A 27378-nucleotide genomic window follows, 5' to 3' on the forward strand; every position below is an offset into this window, starting at 1 on the left:
AGCCACCAAGGAAAACTGGGGAAACCCATGCATTTCTGTAAAGACACCTGTGGGAATCCAAAGAGGACTGACTTGTGCGAATCTGCCTAGATTTTATTGTGCACAAGGCCTGGCAAAGTCCAAAATGTAGGTGGGAAAAAATCCTAAATGTTACGACATTTGCCACCAGGAAACCCCTGCAACACACCGTGTGTCCTACCAGCTCACATTCCCACCGGTATCCCAACAAATGGTACCTCACATGTGGGTGCACTTACATGGGCGGAAAAGGAAAAAGGGTTAACTGTCCCCAAGTCCAGCGACAGTCCCATGGCTCCCCGGCAGGGTCACCATCCCTCCCTTGAGCGAAAAGCTATACCACAGCCAAAGCTCTAGGGTGGCTGGGGGTGATGTACCCCGGCCTCGAGTGCCTGTCTCCCATGTGGGGTGACCGTCCACAAGTCTGCAGTCGCCGGGAGCCCCGGCAGGGTCCCTTTCCCTCTGTGGAGGGAAAGGCTTTAACGCGGCATGGCCAGAGCTCCACGGTAGAGGGTGCTGCCGTTGGGCTTCACCTGACTCGCATGTGGGTCGACCGCCACCCTCCCCCAGCCCAACGGCGGTCCCAGGGAGCCCCCAGAGTCCCCATCCCTCCCTGGAGGGAAAAGCTCTAACTTGACCCGGCCAGAGATCCAGGACGGCTGGGGGTACTGCGACGGGTAACAGAAGAAACGGCCCCCCAACCCCAAAATCTTTTCCCTGGTGCCTTAGTGTGCCTTACCGCTTCCCAGGGTTGGCAGAATGGGAGCAGACCCTCAATTTTGCCCCCGCCCCAGTGAAGCTGAAAGGATCTGCCCCTCCATAGGGGGGATTCGTGAGGGGACTAGCCCTACAGGTATAGGGTCAGCCCATCTGTGCAGAACTGCACCAATTTGCCTCCAGAAAAGGCAAAACATTACGCCATCTAGTTTGTATTTATTTGGGGGTTGGGTGGCTGATTGGCGTGGGGGTTGGGGTGGGGGGGTGGACGTTAGGCAGAGCTTGTAAGCAGTACCCTTTGGGACCACTATACACAACTATGACTACAGGTGTAAGCAAAACCAACCTTTGGTATAAGGCTGTACTACAGTTTTTGGTAGCGCAGCGAGGGGAAATGTGAGCTGTAATGTTAGAGGTCTACAATCACAAGTATTCAAATAAACTCTTACACTCAAGATTTCTTGGTAAAACACTTCATTTATTTCACAGTCCGTGGAGGCAGTTAAATGTCAGGCATTCAGACTACTTTGAAAAAGGAGCAAAATGGCATTCTGAATACTTTGAGGAGCAAAAAGGAATAGGTTCAGAACATAAAAGAATTACAAGTTTCTTACAGTGCAGATACTTTGAGTCACCAGAAATCAATTCATTAAGCTAGGCCAAAGTCAATGGGCTTAAAGTCTTGGATAGGATAAAACGGTTCTGGTAAGTAAACGGTAAAGTCTCTGTAGAAGTTCTCAGAAGTAGTTTGTAACGAGAAGAATTATATGATGGGGTCACAAGCTCATTAGGACTGCTAGTTGCCAAGGTTTCAAGCACTTTCACCGCGAGAGGTAATTACACTCAGTCTCATTTCACAGTACCTTACAAATGAAGAAAAAGATGCAGCAGAAGACTTCTGTTTTTGGCAGATCTCGCTGTTCTGAGACTGTCGTGGGGACAAGAGGGAGGACGTTGGGGGACTCCTGCACTGGGACTGGTCAAGAAGCTGGCCCTGGCAAATCTTCAATTCCGGTTGCTGTAGTAAAGCACACAAACTGGTGTTCCTCTCCCTAGTTATTCGGTTTCATGCAGCACTCTAAGGAAAATACAACCAGCTCCGAGAATGGTATTCAGGTGGCTTAACGTAGAGTTGATTGGTCCCACCAACTCAAAGGGAGAAGTCGTCCTTGCAGGGCTTCTCTGTCGAGATGAACTTAACGATTCGGGCCTGCAGCAGGGCTTCACCGGGCAAACCAACGGTCCAGGAGTTGCAGCAGCCATCCTCTTCAAGCTCGTCTCCGGTTCCTTCGTTCAGTGGTCAACTCTACCTTCCAAGCCAACACTCTCCTTTTATTCAGTTCTCTCCCATTCATTCCAGCGTAGCTGTCACTCACCCAGCAGGGTGGCTGTCCTTGGCGGCCAGTCACCCAGTCAATTTGTCCAGAGTGCATTTGGTTCTCCTAGGAGACTAAGCACAGGGAGTTTCGGGCACCTCCCTCACTTCCTGCCTCCCCCAGACACTCTGGCGCCAGAGGCGGTCTTCAGTCCTGAAGCCCACCAAAGGCGAAAGAACAAAGGAACCAAACTTTGGCACGCAGAGCAAAACTCTAGAAGGACCTTTCCACAAAGAAATGGCAAAAAAAGAAAAGAAGACGGGGACCTGTTTAAAAAAAAAAGGAGGGGGGGGGGTCAGACTCAATCTTGAAAAACATGGCTCCTGCGATTTAACACTACCGGTGTTCGCGGTCGGGAAAAATCATGGTAGTATGTTGTGAAACCACTGCCACCATCCATTTCGAGAGGAAAAGGTAGCATTTGACTGCTACCTGAGTATCTAGACAAAGGGGTTACTAGGTAACCCCTCCAGCACTCTATAGTAAGAGAGGGTGTGCTGGGTCTAGGAATTTAAAAACTATTAAAGTCAATTTCACTTTCCTTTCTCTGGGAAACAGTAGTTTATCCCAGAGAAGGTATTTAAACCATGGTAAAGCCTGAAAAGGTTTCCCTGTGCCACTGCACTGAGGGTGCTGTGTAATGCACATGAAGAAAAGATGCCTATGGAGTTGTCTAAAACTCCATAAGCAAAGAAAACAAGAGTAAAACGCATTTCAAAACTCATGAGTGGGGGAAAAAAGGGTCACTCACACTACAGGTAAAAAAAATGCTCAAAATCCAGTAAAGTTGCTGGGGGTCTCTAAGGTGAAGGGAATTGGCACATTCTTGAGAATTCTCCCTAACAGGGGGAACCTCCAAAATCAATTCCCTGGTGGTATAGTGATCCTGTCTGCTTCCCAGGGGTGGCAAAATGGGGCCAGATCCTCAATTTACGCCCGCCCCTCCCCGACCCCATAGGCAAGCACAGGATCTGCCCCTCCATGGGGGATGAGGGGATTCATGAGGGGCTTGGCCCTACAGGTATTATGCCAGCCCCCTGATGCCCCAAGTGTGCCACTGCATAAGCAGTGCCATGTTTTGCCTTCCTTGGGCGCAAAAATGGTGCAACACAGCACCCATCTGCCCCCATATAAGGTAGAAAAACATGGTGCCACCTGGATTTGCCTTTTTAGGGTTGGGCTTCAGGAGGCTGTTTGCCCTGGTAGGGCCCCACGCTTAAAATCAATTCCCTGGTGTGGCAGTGTGATTGCTGGTCAAGGATCGCACAAGCCTAGATCATCAATTTGCTTGTGAGAGGAGCCCTCCCCCCGTGCAAATGGGGCATAAAATGCCCAAGTAGCACTGAAAAACATGTCTGCTCTATTTACATTGTGAAGCCTTTCAGCTTCAGCATGTAAATATAATTTCCTGATACATTACAGATTTATCATTTTTATGCTTCATCCCCTTTCCTAGGCAGACCGCCAACACTTTTTGCTGGACTTCTGGTTCTTTTTTCTTTCAATCTGGAATGAGGGGAGCCTTTTTCCACTCGTTCCTTCTTGTGGGCTATGGCTTTTGAAACTCTATTCTTTGTAATCTACCTGTACTATATAGTCTCTGCTCCATAGCTCTTAAAGGCATCTGTTTTACTACTGCAGCATACCGCTCCTTATGGGCAGTGTTGCTGGTGACTCTTAGGGTCCTCCTTTAAGATTCTTTTTATATATCCTTGAGTAACTAGTTCTTAAGGATAGAGAGATAATTAGTATCTCGGCCAAAACTCTATAGTCTGAGAGATTGGCACACACCAATTTCAGTGGAGTGACAGAGATACTTAGTATCCCCCTTCTCTCTGCTCATGTGTCTTTTTAGTCGCATAGACAATAGCCTAGTTATGGCTGGTGGCAGTGGATGTGCTCTACCAACTATTCTGTATTTTCTATACCGGAGGCTGTCTTTTTTTTGTTTTTCTTTGCCCATTACTAGCATGGTGGTTCTTTGTTAGACCTTCTACCATTGTGGGAGGGGGGATGACTGTGTGTGTGTGTGTGTATTCTATCTTTGTCTGGAACCAGTAGGTATCCCCACCTAGGCTCCAGAGTGTCTGTGTAGGCAGGAAGTGGGAGAGGAGTTTTCCATTCCCCTGTCCGTTGTCTGCCAGAGTACCTGAATAGGTCCAGCTCCCACAGGGCGTCTGTCTGTCCCGATGGGACAGCCGAACGTAACATTTCTGTAAATGGAACTGTATAAAAGGTGAGGCTTCTGGAGTGTAAAGCAAGTCGACCACAGGAAACAGAAGTCACGGAAGAATACAACCAGAGACGCCTGCAAACCCTTTGCAAGACGTAAAGCGAACACTGTTGTCCTGACGCTGTTTTCTGTGTGACTGAGGAGCTCCTAAGAGGACAACTTCTTCCCTTTGGCTGATTGGAACCAGTCCAAGACAAACTTTGAAACAAGCTATCTCCTGAGGTGCTTTGAGTTTCCAGAGCTGCGGAACCCCAATACCAAACCTGCTGACCAGTTCGAGTGCATCGTCGTGGAAAGGCTGAATCAGTCCAAATCCGTTCTAGAGATCCCATTGAACCTGCCCAGACCGCCTCACCAGAGTGGAGGACTGCAGGAAGCAAAGAGTGACGGGCGATCCGTGACCTTTGTTGGTGCTGCTGAAAAGACGCCAACACCGCAGAGTGAACCAAGAAGTTGCTGAAAATTGTGCCGGTCCTCCGTGGAGACAGCTGCTGAGACACCGTCCATTGTCCTGCCTTTAATCACCAGACCAAGGAATCCAGAGGTCTGGTCCAGAACTGCCACATCACGGAGAAGCTAACACAAATACTTGAAACCAAATGTACCGTGGGGGAAAAGGTATAGCTTATCTGATTCAACAAAGTCGCTCCAGAGTGCTGGAGTGTAGGTAGATTTGTCCAGAGCAATCGCCTCTTAACTAACCTACTGTTTGTGTTCCTTTCTCAAGTCTCCTTTGTTAGTTGTTACCTTAGAAACTGAACGAAATCCACAGGCACTCTTCATAATTCGCTGTTTGTCAAGACTTCGAGCCCTCGCTGAACTACCTATAGCTAGGGTTATGTTTTTTGGACTCAAAAGACTTGCCAGGCGTAGAAACAGCCTCTAGAACCTTGAACTAAGCTCCTTTTGCACTAACCACTTAGTTTCCTCCCTATAAGTGACTTTTTTCTATGTTTGCAGAGCAGGTGCATTACTGTATGACCTGTTGAATATTGCATGACTGCCCAGTTAACAATAATACGATAACCCTGTCTTTTCCCTTTTTAATGTTGCGACAAATGTAACCGCAAACAAACACAAGTGAAGGTGTCCTTTGAAGTGTATTATCTAGTATTCCTAAGTGTTCTACCGTACACGTCTGAAGTATTTAAATTGATTGTTTACACATTTATATATAAGATATATATTTAAGTGCTTCTTTGTTGTGCCTGTCTAGCTAAGATTCAGTGTACTTGCCTAACGCTCACATCTTCCTCTTAAAATAAGCTGGACTGCTCTGCCACACTACCAAGGTCCTGAGCTAGTACAGACTGATACTAAGAATTGGATCTATAAACCACTGGGATAGCTTACTAAAGTCTTACTACCAGTAGCTCTCATAACAGCAAAGACCTCCCTTTAATTGCCTGAGGTTCAGGAGGATCGCTGCAGCAACGGGGGAGAGGGACGGTCTGCCGCAATTCCCCCCCCCCCCCTGCCTGAGGTAAGCACTGCAGAGGACGAGCAATCTCATCCTCAGCCCTGCAGAAATAGTGCTGAGGACGAGATCAGTTGTCCTCAGCATTTAAGGAGTTAAAGGGACTCGCAGTATCTACCACACCTCACTGTGAGGTGATGTGTGCAATGTTAAAAAAAACTAATTTCACAATCGTGTATCGCGTCGCCCTGCACTGATGACCATAGCGACTGATTAGTGCCCCTAAAACTGTCCAGAGTAGCTTGGCGCAAAGTAAGTGAAGTTAAAATGCTTCACTTGGATTCCAAGATGGTGGCCGTGGGGGGCGGACGCCCGTAAAAGTCTCACTCTGGGCCGCAACACTAAAGAAAAAAAATAAAGCGTGTTGAAAAACTATGGTGGTGTGACCCCAGCGGGACCATACACTGAAGTGAAGACTCCCTGAATGCCTCTGCCGACGCAGGAGAAGAACCCCCTGTCTTATCGGGGCAACCCGGCAGGACAACCCAAGCAAAGGTTGTGGCGAGCAGGAGAATCCCGCTGCACCAACCCCCACAGGAGCACTCTAGCATCAACGAAGAATCGCTGATCATATCAGCACGTTCGAGCATGCAGAGATGCAGCTCTGGCGAGAGGAACTAGAGTAGGGGATGGACCTTCCCCCTCCACCGGAACGTAAAACACTGGGATTTGCAACAGGACGGAAGGTGGAACATACGGCACAAACGAAGCGAAGAGAGGGAGCTGGGGTGAATGGCCACAAGGAAATAAAAGTGGTCGTAAGTGGACACCTGACACCGGCCACCTGGGATGAAGAAAACAAACTGCATTGCCCCAATCTGGAACCCTTTGCGGGAAAAATCGGCAGAGGGGACGGCTCCGGAGGAGCAGCAACCAGGACCTCCGTCTCCCATATAAGGTACGGCTCTCACCCAACCGCATACGGGCTGCGCCACATCCATCCCTCCCACCCCCCCGACCACTCCACAAGCCCAGACGGTAAGCTTCCCAGACGTCCTCACACTCCTGCGACCGGGGCCGCATACATCACATTTTTGGGGCAGACACTTAAATGCTGGCACAATGATATAGTGAGTTGAGCACATGGGAGGGATAGGTTTGCAGGGAGAACCGCCCCTCCCCCTACTCATAAACTCAAAAAAGAGGGACCACACGTTCAGAGGTGAATCACCAGGGGGAAGGAAACTGCCTTCATGTTAACTCTTAGATCAAGGGTGTCTCTCTCCTGGGCGTCTGAAGTGAAGGGCAGACGAGGAAAAGGGCAATGCCTGTGTGGACTTGTTCTGACCAGGAGGACCCAGGGCCCGAACCCCTGCTCGGACAGGTAAGCATGCACTCACATGTATTTACTCCCTCTGTCCCCACAGGCCATCCACACCCCCTCTGATACCCCTCGTGATGTTCAGTGTGCCCCCCTCCCCCTTCGCGCACACAGGTGTTGGATGTTTTGCTTGATTCTTCTACCCTGCCCTTCCCCTTCCAGCCTACTTCTGCAGGAGTTTGTCCTGATACATTCTGGTTTCAGCATCACTGTCTTGTGGCCAATGCTGGATTTACTTTAATGGATGTCATTAATTCACGGTGCATCACCCTTTCTCAACTCTCATGCTGAACTTCCTTTGCATCTTGTACTCATGGTGGCCCTGAATCATGCTGTTGTCCTGTGTTGCTTGTAAGTTGTCCTAAAGCTTTTGTAAGATCCTCTGGACTCCCACGAAGCAGGACTGACCAAGCCTGCATCCCCCCTCCTCCCCTCAGTTGAGTGCAGGACCTCAAATATGAGGAAAGTCCACCTTGACAGCCTGGAACCGCGCTTATTGCTATTTGTTGTACCGCAAGGAGCTGAAACACAAAACAGCCACTGAAAGTAAAGTTTACCGGTTGCCAGCTTTGAGGGTGCCAATACAGTGCAGGAGTCGCCCAACGTCCTCCCTCTTGTCCCCACGACTGAGGCCCAGGAACAGTGAGATCTGCAGAGCTGTACAGGAACAGAAGTCATTTGCTGTATCTTTTTCTTTACTAAGGTACTATAAAACAAGCATAAGAGAACTTGCCTCTTACTGTGGAAGTGCTTGTAACTTCTGCAACTCGCAAGTCTAATCAGCTCGTGGCCCTACATTTGGTTCTTCTTTTCAAAGACTCCCTAAGAACTTGTGAAGTGCTGCATCCTACAAAGACTCTTGCCTATTGAATTGAATGACTCTTCTGAGTGCTATCTTAAAGTATTTGCCCTGCTTATGAATATTTGTCATGTCTTGTGTTCTAATAACCTTTGCCTTTTACAAACTATTGACTATTCTATATGCCAACAGTAAGGTATTAATGTCCCCAGCACACTTGTTACTGAAGTCACCTGTGGGTGTAGGTTGTGTCTGTGGGACATCCAAAAGGCCCTTGTCTGATCCAGAAATTCAACGTGTACAGTATTGAAGTATATTTGTTACTATTCTATTGCTCCCTTCTGAAGAAGGCTTTATAACTGACTAATAAATGCATTGTTTATGCAAGAAACCTTGAGTGTAAGAGTTTATTTGACTACCTGTAACTGTGAATCTTTGTAACTCCACTACAGCTCATATTTCCCCTCTTGAGATGAGCCTCGCTGCTCAACACGCTACCAAAACTGTACAAGCTTATATCAAAGATTGGGTTGCCTATACCCGTAGTCATAGTTGTTTGTAGTGTTCCCAGAGGGTACTACATACAAACTTTGCCTAACAGCGGGGAGCACCAAAATCGGGGCTATGAACCACGAACGAAAATAAGATCTGAAGACTGTAAATCCCTATTGGGCTTGTTTATGGGAGTTGCTATCATGTTTTGTTGAGTAGATTGAAAATCAATTAAAAGGTTTACTTGCATCCAAAAAGTCAGGACTGGTTCAAAAAAGAAAAAATGTGGGCTGGGAGAATCCCATAGATATTTGTGGAGGAAAAGTAGCAAAAAGAAACTTTCCTTACAGAAATCGGGAGCCATGCTGGAGGGCACTTAGTGCACTTTTCCTGCATGCTGTTCAGATCTAAGAATCTAGCTGTGAATGTCTGAGCACTTTTACCATATGGAAAGCAGTATGAAATGTTTGCTTTAAAATCAGGAAATGTGTAGTATCTCTAATCTAAATTCTTTTTCTTCGCCACCAGCCTTGCCATGTCATATACACAGACTACCGACCTACCCCTTTACAGCACTACATCTTCCCAGCTGGAGGTGATGGACTTCATCTTGTAGTTGATGAAAATGTAAGTTTGTCTGTTTTTTGATCTACTGCTCCGTTCCTTATTCAATAAGTAAATCTTACTGTACTGGCGGTTTGTTGCTATAAATATGAACAAAGGAAACATTGTGCAATATGACTGAAGAAAAGTACACTGTAGAGTTTGCCCTTTATTTGACGGGCCATTATAAAAGATATAAATGTGCATCTGTGGGCAGCTTCTTTGACTGGTGTTCTTTATGCCATAAAATGCGTTTGTACGCATTCAATGTCTTCCCTAAGCATGCCTTATTTATGTTTTGTTTAAATGTTTTTGTTGTAACATAAAACATAACTAACATGCAAACATTTGACCCATCCCACCCCATTGAGCAGTTTTTCTGAAGTCCTACCAAACTTTATCAACCATGCTGCTGAAACAGTACAAGACTCCACTCTTAGTATAAGGCTGTACTACCTGAGTTCTTGGTAGCCCAGACAGAGCAGCCAGGCTTATCTTAGGAGGGAGAGAGGACGGTCGACGGTAACAAAGAATCTGTAACACAAATTAATCAATGGAAACACTAACCACCAGAAGCATTACAAAAAATAAAGGTTTATTTTAAATACAATTAGGCCAAGTTAAGTCTTGGGGTAAGTACTGTTATTGAGAATTCTAATTTCTATGTTAATTCCCTTCAACCTTGGAGACCCACAGCTCTTTTGCTGGACTTATTTTAACCCTGGAGTGAGACCTTTTTCTCACTCTTGTGTTTTGACCTGATTTAGATTGTGGTTCCACTGCTTTTGGAGTCTGACAAACTCCATAGGCTTTTACTTTTTGTATGGTGACACAGCACCTTCAGTGCAATATCAGAGAGATCCTTTACATTTCTCTTGAGGTTTAAATATCTTTACTTGTGAGAACTACTGTTTCTGTTAGGCAAGATTGTATGCAGGACCCTGTGGGAGACTGCACTAGCCTTGTCCTCTTGGCAATAGTTATACCAACCTTTGGTATAAGCATGTACTACACAAGTTGGTAGAGTGGCTGAGCAGCCAGGCTGTTCTCTTTTTTTTTTAAACTTCTTTTTATTATAAGCGTGGCAGCAAAACACAGGCGAACAGCGTCAGGCAGAAACAATGTAAAAGAGCAGTGAACATAGCGTAGGTATACAGATGTTACTACAAATAATGAGCAATCGAAGAGCAAAGTACAGTCACATCGTGAAAAGGGACATCAGGGAACTATGACTGGGCTGAGGACCCAAGCTGGCGGGGGGGAAACAGGGAAGGAGGGGGTGATCTGAGTCTCGACTAGGTCAGACATATAGGAGCGGAACCTAAGCCAAATGTTTCTAGGTCTGGAATGTATGGGTTGTAGGTGGGACCAGGTTTCTTCCGTGTCAGAGGCCCACGTGACCGCTCTCAACCATTGGGCATGTGTGGGAGGCGAGGGGCGAAGCCAACAGAGCAGGATAGAGCGCACCGCGAGGACTAGACAAAGACCAGCTAGTTTCTTGGAATCTCGGGGGAGGCCCGGGAGATCGTGAAAGAGACATACCAGTGGGGAGAGAGCAATGGGGTGGTCAATTACAGCGGACACTGTCGAGCAGACAGCCTCCCAAAACTGAAAGAGGCGGGGGCAGGACCAAATCATATGGATATAGTCGGCTTCATCCCGACCGCATCTGGGGCAGCTGGCAGGATAGTCGGCGGACATACGGTGCAGTCTGATCGGGGTATGGTGGAATCTGTGAAGAATTTTGAATTGGATAAGTTTGAACCGAGAATTGAGGGAAACCCGTTGTGTACGGTCGCATAGGTGGGTCCAGCGGTCGTTGGACATCTCCACACCGAGGTCTGCCTCCCAGGCGCGTTTCAGTTTAGCAAAGTCTGGGATCGATCTGGACTGCAGCATGGTATATAGCCTAGAGATCTTACCCCTCATAGGGGTGGGGGAGGTGAGCTCCTCAATTGCGGGGTCGTCAGGCGGTAATGCAGGGAATGTTTGGTAATGTCGTTTAAGGGTCTTTCGGAGAGATGCGTATTGGAGCCATACGCTCCAGTCTCTTCTCAGGGATAAGGGAAGGTCGGGCCACTCGACGAATATACCTTGGTCGAACACGTCGCGTAACAGCTCGAAACCCGAGTCCGCCCATCGGCGCACCGCTCTCAATGGGACCCGCAGGACCCCAGGGAGAAAATTCCAAAGTGGGAGATTGCCATGGAAGGCATAGGCAATCCCCAACAGATTTCACATTTTTGCTAGTGCAACGGCCGTGCAGGCGACCGGGTTCTGCGAGTTCCGAGCCAAGGGGGCGGGTTGCAACACTAGGGAGCGGATGTCTCGGTCCATCACTGCGAGCCTCTCAAGTCGGACGTGCGGGGCAGGATCCGTGGTATCGAACCAATAGGAGGTATATTGGATTTGTGACGCCAGCCAGTATTTAAGAAAGTTAGGGGCACCGAAGCCTCCGTAAGACATGGGAGTGGAGAGGGTCCCGATTTTAAGGCGGACCGCACCCGAGTGCCAGAGAAAAGAGTTCACGGTGCGGTTCAGGTCGCGGAAAAAGCCCACCCCCGGCCATAAGGGAACGTTAGCGAACCTATAGAGCAGCTGGGGCAATACCACCATCTTCAGCAGACCAATTCTGCCGGCCAGAGATATTGGGAGTTTGTCCCAGACCTGGATCTTAGCCGTCAAGTGTGCGGGATACTTCTGGTAGTTTTCATGGAATGTCAGCTCGTGTTGGCGAGCCACCACCGTCCCAAGATAGGTAAATGTGTCTTGGGCCCATGTGAAACCGAAGGAGTCGGGAGGGGGAGAGGTACATTCCGTGAGTGGAAAGAGAGTGGATTTCGAGCAGTTCACTTTAAGGCCAGAGATCTGGCCAAAACTGATGTCGTCTGCCAGTATGGGGGGCAAGTTGGTCGAAGGAGAGCGGACAAACAGCAACGCGTCATCCGCATAGAGGGACACTATGTCCGTATGCCCCGCGGAGCGTAGACCCCTGTGAGCATGGAGTTGGCGGAGCATGTCGGCGAAAGGCTCGATTGCTATCGCAAAGACCAGAGGAGAGAAGGGGCACCCCTGTCTCGTTCCCCTGGCGATCTTGAAAAGGGGAGAGTAGCGGTCCCCAGTGCTGACCCTGGCAACCGGCTCAGAGTAAAGCAGTCAAACCCAGGAAATAAAAGAAGGGCTGAATTTACAGCACTCGAGGACCCGCCATAGATACCTCCATGAAACCGAGTCAAATGCCTTATGCATGTCAAGGGTAACAGCCACAGCGTGTGTGTCGGGACTGATTCTATCTATAATGTTGAATAGCCGCCTCAGGTTCAGAGAAGTGGAGCGACCCGGGATAAAACCGGCCTGGTCTGGGTGGATAATAGATGGTAAGAGGGGAGCCAGCCGGAGAGCCAGAGCCTTGGCAAATATTTTGACATCGCAGTTTATGAGAGACCGTGGGCGATACGAACCGCACTGCAAAGGGGGTTTACCGGACTTAAGTAATACTGCGGCGTGGCTTCGCGGAGAGAAGGAGGGAGCACCCCAGCCCCAACGGACTCCTCCCAGAGAGCCAGCAAGTGAGGGAGCAGTTGTGACTTGAAGCGTTTATAGAATTCAACTGGGATACCGTCCGAGCCAGGTGTGCGGCCCGAGGATAGGGAGTCAATTGCGGCCGAAAGCTCCTCCCGTGTGAGTGGGGAGTCAAGGGAACCCGCGGTCTCCGGGGACAGAGTAGATAGAAGGAGGGCATCGAGAAAGGAGTCAATCTCCGCCAACGAGACCTCATCAGCGTTGGAATACAGGGATTCGTAGAAGGCGAAGAATTCCCTATTGACCTCCTGTGAAGAGACCGCCATAGAGCCATCAAATCTCTCAACCCCGAGAATGTGCGGGGGCCCCGTCTCGTGCCGGATCAACCTAGCTAGAAAGCGGCCGGGGCGCTCCCCCTCCCCATACCTCCTCGCCATGCCAGGGTTATCAAGGAACCTCTGCTCGCGGTCCGCAAGAGAACGGAAATTGTCCAGTTCCTCCCTGATGTTAGCGAGGTTACCAGGGGTAGAGTGTAGTGAGCATGTAGCCTCCAGAGATGAAAGTCTAGATTCGCTGGCGGCGAGGTCCCTGCGGATCGACTTAAGAACCCAGTTCTCCTTGGACAGTGCAATCCCTCTAGCGTAAGCCTTGAATGACTCCCATAAGGTGGCATGGGACGTTACCAAGCCCGTATTGGTCTCGAAGAACTCCTCAATCGACAACTCAAGTTCGGAGCAAAACTCCAGGTCCAGTAGGGAAAGGGGTTTCAATTTCCAGTGTCGGGTGCGGGCGGGATCGGGGCCCCAATCTACTGTAATGGTGACAGGAGAGTGGTCAGAAAGGGTTCTCGGAAGGATCATTAGCTGTGTTACACTCTTGACCAGTATGTTAGAGATCACCCACCTATCGATACGAGAATAGGAGTCGTGAACCGAGGAGTAAAAGGAGTAGATGCGGGAGTCCGGGTAGAAGAACCTCCACGCGTCCACCATGGCCAGGCGGGGAAGGGAGGACAGTGCGGCATAAGCCGCCCTGGAGAGGTGGCGGGGCTCGGAGCCCGATCTATCTAGAGCTACATCGAAGATCGTGTTGAAGTCCCCACCCCAGAGGATTGGAACAAGGGGGAAGCCATCGAGAAGGGAGGTGACCTGCACATAAAATTCCGGGTCATCAAGGTTAGGGCCATAGATGTTCAGGAGAATCACTTCCTTGTGGTGCAGCATGGCGTGAAGAAGTACATATCTACCCTGGGGGTCAATTGTCGAGGAGATGAGGGAAAATGGAAGGCTCCTATGGATGAGGGTCATGACTCCCCGGCTCTGGGAAGAATAATCAGTGAAAAACCTGTGGGGACCCCAGGACTTGGCGAAACGCATGCAGTGTACAGAACGGGCATGAGTTTCTTGAAGGAAGAGAATCTTGGATCGATGGCGCTCTGCCTGTAGCTGGAGTTGTCTCATCTTTCTATAGTTTCCCAGACCCCGTACATTCCAGCTCATAAAGGTCAGGGCACACTCAATCACCGTATGGCGGTGTTCGGAATAAAGCAGAATGTCAGTGACCGGGGGGTCAAATTAACAGTCCCACGAGAACAGTTCCAAAATGCCTCAGCACAGTCCGCCTTCGCTGCCATCGCTACTTTTTCAATAACAAAAACCCCAACATAACCCGCCCCCACCCACACCCCCCTCCCAATCAGAGGGATGACCAGCCCATCCCCTTGTAAACAAAACCAAAGCATAGGCATCATCGCCTGGGGGTCTGAAGGCCCGACTGGCCGTATCGCTCCGGGTTGCAGCAGAGCAAATAGTACATGAGAAGCCCGTGATGGAGGAGGAATGCAGTTTAGACAAAGTACTTGCCAAAGGCACTACGGGCGAGCCCTGCAGGTTGAACTGAGCAAGCAGGTTGCGGGATAAAGGATCGACGTGGCCCCAGTACAGGAGGGGCGGGAGGACCTATGCGCCCCCCGTTGGGGACCCAGGATCACCGCTGTACCGAGATCAGGGGAAAGGGATCAGCCAGGAAAGTGTTCATCAATGAATTTGGAGGCCTCCTCTGGAATCGTGAAGAACACCTGATTGGCGTGCTCTATGCGAAGCTTGGCAGGATAAAGCATAGCATATTTGATGGAGTGGTCTCGTAGCCTGCGTTTCACTGCCTGGAAGGTCTTGCGTTCTCGCTGGACCGCCGTTGAGAAGTCGGGGTAAAGATGAATCCTAGCGCCTCCCAGAAGTAGCTCACCTTTGAGTCTTGCAGCCCTGAGGAGGGTGTCACGGTCACGGTAGTTTAATACACGGGCTATGATGGATCGGGGAGGGGCACCAGGCCTAGGTTTCGCCACCAGGGCGCGATGTGCCCGTTCAATTGCGAAGTGTGGGGAGAGCTCGGGCTCGTCAAGGAGCGACAGAAGTGTGCGTTGAACAAAGTCCTCCATCGGCTCATGAATTTCATCCTCGGGGACCCCGATGATGCGGAGGTTATTGCGCCTTGAGCGAGATTCCAAATCTTCATTTTTCTTTTCAACCTCGATGACTCGGTTGGAGAGAGCGACGACCTCGGTGCGGAGAGCCCCCAGCGCATCCTCAGCAGAGCCGACCCGTGTCTCGACCTCCGACACACGGCTGTCCGTCCTCTCAATGTGGGCCTTAATAGAGGATATGGTACCGTTCATGTCGTCAGGCTTAGAGTGAAGAGCAGTGAAACCCTCACGTATAAAATCCATCATATTCCGGGGTTGCGTCGAGGGGGGCGGCGGAGGCCGGCTCGGTGGCCTCCCCAGATGGCTTCCCCGCAGCCTTTGCAAACATATTGATGGAGCTCTGCTTCCTCGCACCTCCCTTGGTCATCCTGAATTTTACGTGTATCAGGGAGGGAGAAGGGGGAGAAATGAGAGCTAGATATTAGTGCCGAAGAACGTCCTCCGGGATACCGGGGCTAATGCGTGTACCGGGGCAATGTAGGCAAGAAACAACCAGTGGGCTCAACCCGAGTCCGGGGGGGTGAAGAGAAGTTGTGACCCCTCTAGGGCTGGAGGGTAGGTGTCGCCGAGGTTGGAGTAGTAGGCCCGAGTGCGCCCAGGAGGTGCGGTACACAGTGGCAGGCGCGCAGTTCAGGGAATCCTGTGGAGGCAATTGCGTGGTGTGTTCCCCAGCGCCGAAGCTCCAGGGCGCAGGCAGCCCAAGGGGAGATGGAGCGCAGCCCAGCGTGTCGGTGTCCAGGTCGGCTCAGCCGTTTTCCAGCAGTGGTTAGCTGCGTCGAAAGAGAGGCAGGGGGGCGGAGGGGGCCCGCGCCGTCCCAGGCCCAGCAGCAGCGCCAGTCCCAGGACAGGGGAGACACCCACAGGGTATAGTGGGTGCGATCAAACGGGCCGGGGGTACAGCAGCCAGGCACAGTCCCCCCCCGCGCTCCCCCCTACTTCCAAGACGCCGCGGAGTCGAAAGCGCCCCTCGGGGCACGGACCCAGGGCCCGGGGCCGGTCGGCGCCAACAAGCCGCACCAGGAAGAAGAAGAAGAAGCCAGCAGTCTGGAGAGGTCCCGGCTGAACGGCGCAGAGGGATGAGGAGAGGCCCGGCCGGCCACAATAATCCGGCGCGCCTCGCCGGGCGGGCGCCCCTCCCCCAAAGCGGCCCGCAGCGGCGCGGCCTCAAGTCAGAGGAGGGCCGACGCCGCCGGAGCCGCGGGGCGGGGAGGGCTGAAGGCTGCAGCCGCAGGAGAGAAAAAGGCGCGGCCCCGTCCTCGGGGCTCGCAGCGGCCCCAGGCTGCGCCCAGCCGCGGTAGTGGCGCTCCCGAAGGATCGGGCAAAGTAAGCAGGTCCACAGGTGGCGCCGGGCAGGGCAAGACAGGATCGAGCGCTCTGCTGGTCCGGAGCTCGGCGTTTAGGCGGCCATCTTGATTGCCGCGCAACAGCGCCCCCTCAGCCAGGCTTTTCTCAAGAGGGGTCAATGTGTGCTGTAAGGGTGTAAAACAGATTCACAGTGACAGGTATCCAAATACACACTCGCACTCAAGATTTCTTGATTAAACAATTATTAATTCAAGTCAGTTGAATAAGCCTTCTTTAGAAGGGAGAAAATATATGAAACACAAAAATATACTTCAAAATACACACTGTTTCTTTAAATCAGTAGTCATTTGGGATGGCACACAGATTCTTCCTACACCCTGAGGTGACGTAAATAACTAGGACACTGTGGACATTAATATATCACTGGTACATTTAGAGCAATACTGAAGTTTGTGTCAAAAGGAGAAGATGAGGGAATAAAACGGTGGTTAACAATTATTCTTAAGCAGTTAAGTACTTTTCAAACCCTCCAATGCAAAGTAAATTAACCCTTTCCTGGGGGAAAGGCAAAGCACAAAGTCAGAGGTAAGCAGTCTTTCAGGGAGCCTGGACAGCCAATGTTAGTTGAGCAAAAAGTCTAGGTGAGCTGAAGCACTTCTTGCAGGCAGGTAAAAAGTCTTGCACAATGTTTTAGAGATCTTTGTATAAAAATCAAATCGCTTTAGGGCCACAAGCTGGGAGGCTTGTCTTGGTTGCTTGCCGCTTTGCCCCTCAAGTCTCAACTGAGAACTAGCAAGGCTACACGACAAGAGGCACGTCCCCTTAGAAATACAGTACCTTTGGATTGAAGAAATTGGTTCCAGCTGGCTTCTGTTTCTGTGTAGGTCTGCAGATCCTGTTCCTGGGCTTCAGTCGTGGGGACAAGAGGAAGGCTGTCTGGGGACTCCTGCACTACGAATCAAAGGTCGGCGGCAGCAATATGCAAACTTCAGATCAGAGGCACTTGGTGGTTTCAGCTTCTTGCGACCCTTGCAAATAGCATCACTGTGGTTCTCTGATACCTTAATGGTCCAGCACTCTGAGGTGGCTCAGGTGTAACGCTCACCTGATTCCTGCAGAGGCGCCGGTCTTGACTGGGTGAATGCCGTATCTTCAAAGGTGATGTGTAACACACGGTTGGCTCTTTGGGCTGGACCTCTGTGCACTGTATGTCTGACTCGAAGAGTAAGATGTCTGCAGATAGAAAATATGGGATTAATGGACTGGGGTTATTGGGTGCCTCTCTCCTCTTCCCTTTCTCTTCTCCTGTAGAACCCCAAAGGTTAACGCCCTCACCTTAGGTAAGTGAACGCCGAGCTCTCCATCTGCCTCGGGGCAGGGTGCCGTAACCAGTTTCTTCACTGGATAAGGGTGCAGGCCTCTTGACCTCAGAGGACTGCTGTCTGTCGTTAACTGCACGAACGGTAAGTTCTGGGCACTTCAAATGTCTTAAAAGTCTTTTGTAATGATATCTCTTGTTTTGCAGGGTTCCGGCGATGGCGGATGGCGGGCTGATGAGAATTGAGGATCAAACCCGCGTGAGGAATAGAAGCGCCTGGAAGCACGCAAGTAAGCGCTTGTAGCCTGCTTCACGATGCGCACCAACTGTCCCTTTTATCTTGCAGGTACACGTTCGGAGCTTTAGAGAAGCTGAAGGGTGCTGGAATACCCACTGGATTCGGCGTGGGAAGGAGTAATGGCACGTGAGTAATAAAGTTGCCCAATGTCTTTAAACGCACCTTCTTTTGTCTTTCAGATGCGGGATGCAGCGCCGAAGGCCTCCGGAGCGTGCGAAGAGCTGGTAAGCCTTTGTCTTTCAGATGCCGGAATGCAGCGCAAAGACCTCCGGAGCATGCGAAGAGCTGGTAAGCCTTTGTCTTTCAGATGCCAGAATGCAGCGCGAGGCGTTGGTGACAGCCGATGGACCAGGTAAGAGATGCGCTGCCAATGAAGACCGTAGTGCTAACCTGTTCTTTCTTTGTCTTTACATGTGCTGCTGAAGACTGGATTCCAGGATGGTAAGCCTTTGTTCCCTTAGGCCCAGGATCAGAAGCAGAAGACACGATGAGCGTTCTGCTGCAGAGAATGCAGAATAACACAAAGCAAGATTCATCCATCGGGTGTGGTTTAAATAGCCTCCTGTAGTGCTTAGGTGTCTCCTTCCACAGCCATGCCTAGGTAAGAAAAGAGTTCCTGCTTTCCAGAAGAGCTCCAGTGTTCTGAACATAGGGAGTGGCTCCTGCCCCACCCAACAGGAAAAGTAGTCCCAAACAGAAGAGGATCAGGGGTTCAACTGGCAGGTAAGTAAGCAGCATGGTCTGCTGCAGGTAAGTCCACCCAAGCATTATGAGCCCGGCCCTTCCAGCGCTGGGACTGGGCATCTTTATGAGCCTGGCGCCACTGGCGCCAGGACAGGGTCCAAAAGGTCCCAATTGGGAATGGCTGGCACTCGGAACCGGGGTTATGGGTCTGCTTCCAAGGGAGTCGGGCAAGTCCTGATCTTTTGGAAGCAGAGATCATGACATCAGGCTTCGTCAGTCCTGCTTCGTAGATGTCCAACAGATCTTCATGGAGCTTGGGTCCGACTTAAACGCTCTCTCGATTCTGGTGTTCCTCTCCCTGACAATCGGTTCCTGCAGCAGCAGTGGATGTACAGCCAACTCCGAGAGAATTTCCAGATGAGCTCGTCTTGGGGTAGATTGATCCCACCAACCCAAGGGGAGAAGTCGTCCTTTGCAGGTCTTCTCCTAGAGGCGGATTCAGAGCTTTAGCACTGCAGCAGGGCTTCACTGGGCAAACCAACAGTCCAGGAGTTGTAGCAGGCGTGTCTACTAAGTTCTTCTTCGGATTCCTTCGTCCAGTGGTTGACTCTGCCTTCCAAGCAAAAAGCCTTGCCCTTTATGCAGGTTTCTCCCATATTCGCAGCCTAGTTGTCAATCACACAGCAGGCTGGCTATCCTCTGAGGACCGCCCTCCTGCCCATCACCCTTGTGTGCATTCCTGTAACCAAGGAGACTAAGCACTGGGAGTTTCAGACACCTCCCTCGCTTCCTGCCCTGCCAGACACGCTGGAGCCAGATGCAGGCTTCACCAGTGAGTCCCGCAAAAGACAAAATAAACAAAGGGACCAAACCTGGTTTGCCGCGCAGAGTAAATCTCAAGAAGGACCTTTCCAACAAGAAATGGTGAAAAAAGATTGGCGCCATTTTGACAAAATGGGCACCCATGGGTGTTTCACTGCAGCTACACTGGAGCCCACGGTAGAAACACACAATGTTAGGAAAAAGTAAACCACTGCCAGGAGCCATTAATTGTAGAAGGGCTAACATAAACATGTTACATGAGAAAGTAGACAAAGGGGATATTAAGCCCTCCAGCACCCTATTTTAAGATATTCTAACTTTCTAGAGCCAGCGCACACTATGGGCCTCATTACGACCCATGCGGAGGACCATGGTGCTATTGGCACCATGGTCCATGCCGGTGTCCGCCATGGCGGAATGGGGAATTACCACCCCATTACAAGGTTGGCGGGGCAGTAATTCCCCATGCCGCCATGGCCCTTCCCCATTCTTGCCCCATAGGGCTCAATGGGGAAGGCGCTAAGTACGGTGCCGCAAATTGCGGCACCGTACTAAGCACCAAGGTCCCTTTGCGGGTCCCTACTTTAACGGCTGGTAAAGCCAGCCATTAAGGTTGTGTCCCGCAAAGGGACCTCGTAATTAGGCGCTAATTTTACGTCGCCGTTAACCCTTTAGCTCATGGGTCGTAATGAGGCCCTATCTAAGTAAAGTCAATTTCACTTCACTGCTCATAGAAACAGTAGTTTCACCAAGAGAAGTTATTTAAACGTTTGGGAAATCTGTAAGACTTCCCTGTGCCACTGCACTGAAGGTGCTGTGTTGCAATATAAAGATGATGCCTATGGAGTTTGTCAGACTCCAAAGTCAAAAGAAAGAGTTCAAATCACAGAAAAATAGCGTGGGAAAAGGGCCTCACTCTCCAGGTTAGAAATTCAGTCCTAAAGTCCAGAAAAAAGAGCCGGGGGTTCCTAAGAAGGGATTTAGGGTATTTACCAAGAATAGTAAAGTGAAATAGACTTCACTTACTTTTCTCTCTGTAGATCCAGAACACCCGATCTTATGTGGAGTGCAGGGGGGGTGTCATGCCTGCCAGATCGTCTCCATCTGCCTCCTTGCATTCTTCTATCGGGAGAATGGATGCATACAATTCCAGACTCCACTATGCACATAGAACGGCAGCCAGACCATTCTATTCCCGTTACAGGCTAACGGGGAGGTTCCCATGGAGACGGCGTTAGTTGCTGGATGTCATTACACTTGCTTTGTAGACTGCCATGTGGACGGATGTGGCAGTGAAACCAGTTTGGTAGCCTCTTTAGGAGCTGGTTGATGCTGAGTGAGTAGTTACACAATGATTTTAATCCGTTTTGGCCTGCTTTGTGTGAGTGCTTTTTCAATCTTTTTTTTTCTACAATTTTTGTATTTTTTTTTGTGAGCTGTGCACTAATCTGGTGTGTTTTTTCTAGTGTTTTTGTGGCTTCTGAGCCTGTTTGTGTTTGGCTGCATCCAGATGGTGCAGTCCGTCGGATGTAGTCCTTTGTTTGTGTCTGGCCTTTTCCAAGTCCCTCCCAGCCTCCAACTTGCACATCTTCCCTGATTGGTACATCCACCTGGTCATAAGTGACCTTCCTAGGGCAGCCCTCTTCCCTGCTAAGGGTCCCAAGGCAAAGGGAGGCTCCTACATTGCCGGCTCCAAGACGTGTCTGCAGGTGTCAGCAGGGGAAGCCAATGAAGCCAGCAGTCAACGGACACCAACAAAAACTGTAAGTGTGGTATTGGTGGGGTGTAGAGCAATTACTCTACTCCAGAAAGCCCCTGCCACTCTACCTTACCAGAACGTAGACTGCCAAAGACCTACACCATGCATACTTATAGATTTGTGACCACCAGCCTAAATCTATTCATGGCTGGACTGTAAATAATGCATTGCATTACACTCTAATTTACTTGCCAATGTTAACTAGTGCTACATCTAGAGAGAACTGTTAAGATTGGCCTGTGTCGCATCTAGATAGGATTATGAATGTTAGCGTGTGCCACACTTAGATGGAATTCCTAACTTTAGCCTGCATCGCATATAAATGCAAATGTTGGCATGCACCACACTTGGATGGAATCGTGATCACTAGCCTGCCTCACATCTAGATAGGATATTGAAGGTTAGCAAGTGCCATACTCGGATGGAATAGTGAATGATAGCAAGCATCACACCTAGACATAATTGCAAGGACAGCAGAACCAATTATCCGATACACTAACAATTTCTCCCCTCTGCATAAACGTCCCAAACTCTAACCAACCACAAGCCTACAACACAACAATCTGCATAAACTTCACTACACTGCAACAACAAAACAAACCACACAGACACTTGCGCACACAACAGACTGTAAAACACCCCAAGCTTGCAACAAACCCACCGGGCTGAGGCTGCCACATCACTGCTCTCTTGCACTTATCCAGCTTATTCCCACAAACTCACATCCCACCCACCCCCTTTTCACTTGTTCAAAGCCGCCAGGGGACCACTCCGGTGGTGATAGTGCGGAGTACAAATATCCTTTAACAACATTAACATTGTTAGGTGTAACATTCTAGATGTGCAAGTTGCGTGAGTTCAACATGACTGTGTTCCTTATTTAGGCCAGCTGTAGCAGGAGACCAGTTCTTCTAATTAGTTATTGTAAAGCTCTGGTTGCTACGCGCCAACCTAAACAACCTGTTCCGTTGCTTTTTCGTATTCTGTGATTCTGCCGTTTTTTATCTGGCATTCTGTTCAGCTCTGAGCCCGAGCCGCCTTCCCTGTAGGTCCGCAGTGCCTCTACGCCTGTGACATTCTACAGACCCGCAGAGCCGCGGCGTTGCTTAACGCTGTTCATTCAAAGCGTTCATTTGCAGCCTCCTGGTGTCCGCTGCTGGGAACTCAATTAACAGTACCAGACATACTATTTCTAATACAATCTCCGATTTAAAGGGTACTTTTCAGTTGCACCGCCCTGCAGCTGCTCAAAGTCCCATACCTGCTATCTCCAATTGTTTGGTATTACTGCGTGATTACACTACATCTGCAGAAGCCAAGGTATTCGTAGCTGCACGGCTCCCGTGGCTGTTTTGATATCCATGTGCTTCACGAACTACAGTTTCCACTTACTAGCTGCTGTTACTGATTATATTACGAATTCTTTTGCTTTTGTGCTGGTAGCACACATACAGTATTTCAGCTATTCTTTACTTTATTGGTTGCGATTATTTTGCTTACTACTTTCAATCTCCAAACTGACTTCAGAGGACTATTTGGTGTTGCTGCTTCTGGAATTTGCTAGACTTGGACGCTTTGCAGAGGATCCGTACACCAGCTGACACTAGTGCGTCCCTCGTTCCGTTCGGAAATAGACCTTTACCAATGTTCCTTCCCCACTCGTTCCTCTGGTTAATTCCTGTTCGAGGACTACTTCCTTCCAAGCTAAGGTACGGGATTATATTGTTTGGTTGCACATAGAAAGGTTATGGTGTTAACTGGGGTTAGTTCGTTTATTGATTTTCTTCATCTTCTTTTAGAGGAAGATCCATTCTGTAAAAATCTGCAGTGCTTCATTCTGGTTTTCCCCTTAAAGGGAGAACACCAAGCCCTTTCAGGTGATTCATTGCACTAGCTTTAGATGACTCGGCTAGTGTGGTGGATCATTAGGGAGGTCTTAATTTATCATAGGATCTTCCTTTACACCAGGGATCAACAATCCAAACCAGGAAGAACTTGCAGTCCTGGTAAGCTTTATTTACTATTACATAACATTGTATCTGATTATATTTTGTGTGCCCAGTGTAACGGGGGTTACTTAGTAGCCCCTTTTTCTACTTACTCATGTAACATTTTTTGTGTTGCCCTCAGTACTTTAAATGGCTGGTGGCAGTTGTTTAATTGTCCTACCATTGTGCTTTTCTACCGCAGGCTGAATCCTCGGCTGCAGTATAGCACCCATGGGTGACAATTGTGTCAAAATGGCCCCGGTCTTCTTTTTTCGCCATTTCTTAGTAAGGTCTTTCCTGGGTTTTACTCTGCGCGCCAATCCAGGTTTAACCCTTTTGTTATTTTTCCTTTGGACTGTCCTTCGTCTTCTTTGTAACCTGAATGCACCCAGCGCTGATTGGCTGGCTGTTCTTGCAGGACAGCCACCCTGCTGTGCGAGTGACAGCTAGGCTGTGCATGAATGGGAGTAACCTGCATAAATGGCGAGACTACTTGAATTAAAGGCAGAGTCGACCACTGGACAGAACATCCAATGAAGAAATCGTGAAAAGAAGCTTGCTGCTTCCTCCTGAACCAATCGATTGCTCGGTGAAGCCCTACTACCGTGCTGAAACTGCTTTTCTGAATCAACTAGAGAAGCCCCAGAGAGGACTATTTCTTCCCTTGGGTTAGTGGGACCATCTAACCCCAAGACTAATTTTGCTGAAAGGCCTTCCCCAACTGGCTGTACTTCTTTCCTGATGCTGGAGCCGAGTGCCAGGGGTCGAGAATTCTGTAGTCTAGGAAGAGCCTGAGGACCCCGAAGCAGGGCAACCCAAGCTCGAGTCCCCTCACCAGAGTGCTGGACTTAAGGAGTGAAGGAAGTCCAAGTGTCCAAGATCTGCAGTGGGGCTATTTGCTGGTAGCTGAAGAGCCTGTAGCTGTCGCCGACCTTCGAACTGCATGTGCGGGAGTCCCCTAGACGTCCTCCCTTTTGTACCCACGACTGAGGCCCAGGAACCCAGGATCTGCATTCCTGCAACCGGAACGGAAGCCAGCTGGATACTCTTCTAACCTAAGATACTGTTGTGACTAAGGGATACCTTCTTAGTTATTTTTTGCTCTAAATTCTCACAAGTGTAACAGCTTGTGGCCCAACAGTGATTTCTTACAACAAACTCTAACTATGCAAGCATTTTGTGCTATCTAAGAAGTGCCTCAGCTCCATTCACATTGTTCAAATTGACTTTGGCTGTCTTGGCTCCCTGCATACTCTTCGAATTTGATTTGAACTGTCCCTGATAGGTGGTACATTGGTTTTTAACTAATATTGCTGGGAAAGGTTTTATCTAGACTTCATTGGGGGATTCTAAAGCCTTTTTCCTTCATTACCCTTTCCTCTTTTACAAACCTCAGAATTTACCAAGTGACATATATAAATGCCAGTACTGTCCTAGTAATTGAAGTCACCTCGGGGTGTAGCAAGTTTGTATGAAGCATCTCTTAAGAGTGTCCACTTGCTTTGCCTTGATTCTGAGAAAGTATTTTGAAGTGTTTTTTGATTGTGTCACATTGCCCTTTTTAAAGAATGCTTATTGAAAACTGACTGTTTAGTAATTTTACGAGAAAGCCTTGAGTGTAATTGTTAATTGGATACTTGTATTTGTGGTTTTCGATGCTACAGCTCTATAGCTCACATTTACCACTCTTGAGAGGAGTCTGGCTGCGCAGTCACTCTACTAACTTGTGTAGTACAAACCTATATGAATGGGTGGGTTACCTAATACCAAGAGGACAAGACTGGTGTAGTCTCCCACAGGGTTACTGCATACAATCTTGCCTAATGCCCATCACGCAGGCCGGCGGCTCTGCTACGGGGACACCTGGCGGCACTGGCACAAACTTACAGCATTACACAAAGCACATATCCCATGGCGTAATGTCGACCTAAATGCCGACTGGAAGGCCACACTGGGCGTCAAGGGGAAGGTCAGTCTTTTCCCTGTCCTCTGGGGCTTTGCACACTCCTCACAACAGGCCCCCGAAATCGACAGAAGTCTGGTTGACGTGTCCAAAACACCCAAGTCCACACACTCCAACGACCGATCGTTGAAAGACGCGTCAACGGTCCATAAGCATGCTGATAAACGACAGTCGAAAGACTGGTCGAAGGCCTCTGCAAAGTCCCCTGCGAAGTACTCTTGCGCATCAAAAATGTCAGCGCTCACCAAAAAAACACGTCCCGGGCAAGTTACTTAAGCGTCGGATGTCGAGAAAGCATAAGTCCTCTAAGCAAAAGGAGGGCTCTAGTTTAGGGGCTATCAACCAGGGGGACAGGACCATTCCAGTGGTTATGAGACACAAGAACCACCCTGCACCTGAGCTAACGCCCACCCCTCCTACCCATTAAGTTGTCCAAAGTTCATCCAAGTGGTCTGCAGAAGAAATTGATGGGGTCATGAGACTGATGTCCGCAATGGCCAATTTGACAACCACCCAGAGGTTTTAGTAAACCTTCAGGGCATTCCACCAGCCAGTGGGGTTGCACTTACACAACCCCCTGCCAAAAGAGCCAGTACAGAGACTACACAAGCAGCCACACCTCAGCAGGACCAAGGGCAGCGTTCTTACTATAAACCCACTCAAAGCTTCAGAAAACTGGAGCATATTCGGACACAGAGGACCAAGGGGACATGGGGTGGGGGGTGATATAGACCAGTTTTATGAAGATGTCTACGTCATACAGTTGCCGGATCATTCAGACCCACCAGGGGCAGTCTCGCCGCTATAAATCAAATCCAATATAATGAACATTTCAAGATGGATACACAGGAGACCCAGGTAGACAAGGACTTTGTGGAAAACATCTTGGGAGATGGCCTGCTACCCAATTTATTCCAATTATCCAATCTGTACAGAGGTGAATCAACCCTCTTTTCAGTAACCCCAAACTTAACACAGGTTGTAAACCCGAGCCTTGAAAAAGTTTTCCGACCTGCTCCTCTCCCCATTTACATCAGGGGTCAATTAAAACCAGATTCATTGGTGGTTACTACCACAAGAAAAGAGCGGAACACCTCTAGCCTCTTCAAAAGCACCCCCAGACAAAGAAAGTAAAGCTTTATACTTCTTATTTCGGTAGAAAAAGTCACCACCTCTGCAGCCTACCAGGCGAGGATTGCCAAAAACGTTACTGGCCAGCTACAACTTCCATAAGTTGGACGAAGTGGCCAAACAGATCGCTTCAGCCCCAGCACCCCTTAAATCACAACTCTCTCGCCGTTGTAGAAGGGAAAGCTGGGCTAACTGCATTCGCAAAAATAATCTAGATTCAGCAGATAATGTGGGGAGTGTTAGGGAGAATTCTCATAGATGCGCTAATTCCCTTCACCTTAGAGACCCCCAGCAACTTTGCTGGATTTTGAGGACTTGATTTTTTTTACCTGGACAGTGTGAGCCTTTTTTCCCTCGCTCTCGTGTATTTTTGTATTGTGTTTTACTCTTGTGTTCTTTGATTATGGAGTTTGAGACAACTCACCTTTTCATGTGTCAAGGGTGTCAAAGTCCTTTGTCTGGCCTTTTCCCAGTCCCACCCTCCCCTCTTGCAATTGGTTAGAAAAGTCAGGTGCGTTTGTGGCTTGGCTCTCAAAGCCATTTTCCATTTGCTTTGAGGACTGCCATGAGGAAGGATATGGCAGGAGAAATCAGTGTGGAAGCACCTTTAGGGGTGCGTTGATTCTGGGTGAGTATTTTCACAATGATTGTAATCCGTTTTTGGCATGCTTTATGCACTCTTTTGGAGTGGTGAGTGTTTTTCTAATATATGTATATATTTTTTAAAATAATTTAATCTGGTGTCTGTCTAGTATTTCTTTTGGCTTCTGAGCCTGTTTCTGTTGTGGGCTTCACCCAAAGGGTGCAGTCTGTGGGGTGTTTGTGTCTGGCCTTTTCAGTCCCGCCCACCTCCTCTGATTGGTGTGTCCACCTGGTCATAACTGACCTTCCCAGCGCAGCCCTCTGCTAAGGGCCCAGAGGCCAAGGGCGGCTCCTACAGTAGCGGCTCCAAAAGCGTGTCTACAGGTGTCTGCAGGGGAAGCAAAGGAAGCCAGCAGCCAATAGACACCAACAAAACGAAGTGTGGCATGGGTGGGGTGTAGATGAATTACTCTACTCCAGAAAGCCCT

General features: G+C 49.3%; 1 protein-coding gene across 2 annotated transcripts in view; it reads left to right on the forward strand.

Moving 5' to 3' along the window:
- The window catches only part of MTREX (Mtr4 exosome RNA helicase), a 1095475-nt gene that overhangs the window by 229971 nt on the left and 838126 nt on the right, over positions 1–27378 (forward strand). For both annotated transcript variants that reach the window (XM_069627280.1, XM_069627281.1), the window contains exon 9: positions 8962–9060. In XM_069627280.1, coding sequence (XP_069483381.1) covers positions 8962–9060 — 99 coding nt within the window. The remainder of the gene's footprint in view (positions 1–8961; positions 9061–27378) is intronic.

The sequence above is a fragment of the Ambystoma mexicanum genome, chromosome 6p (assembly GCF_040938575.1).
Source record: "Ambystoma mexicanum isolate Mex_15411 chromosome 6p, UKY_AmexF1_1, whole genome shotgun sequence".
Classification (NCBI taxonomy): Eukaryota; Metazoa; Chordata; class Amphibia; order Caudata; family Ambystomatidae; genus Ambystoma; species Ambystoma mexicanum.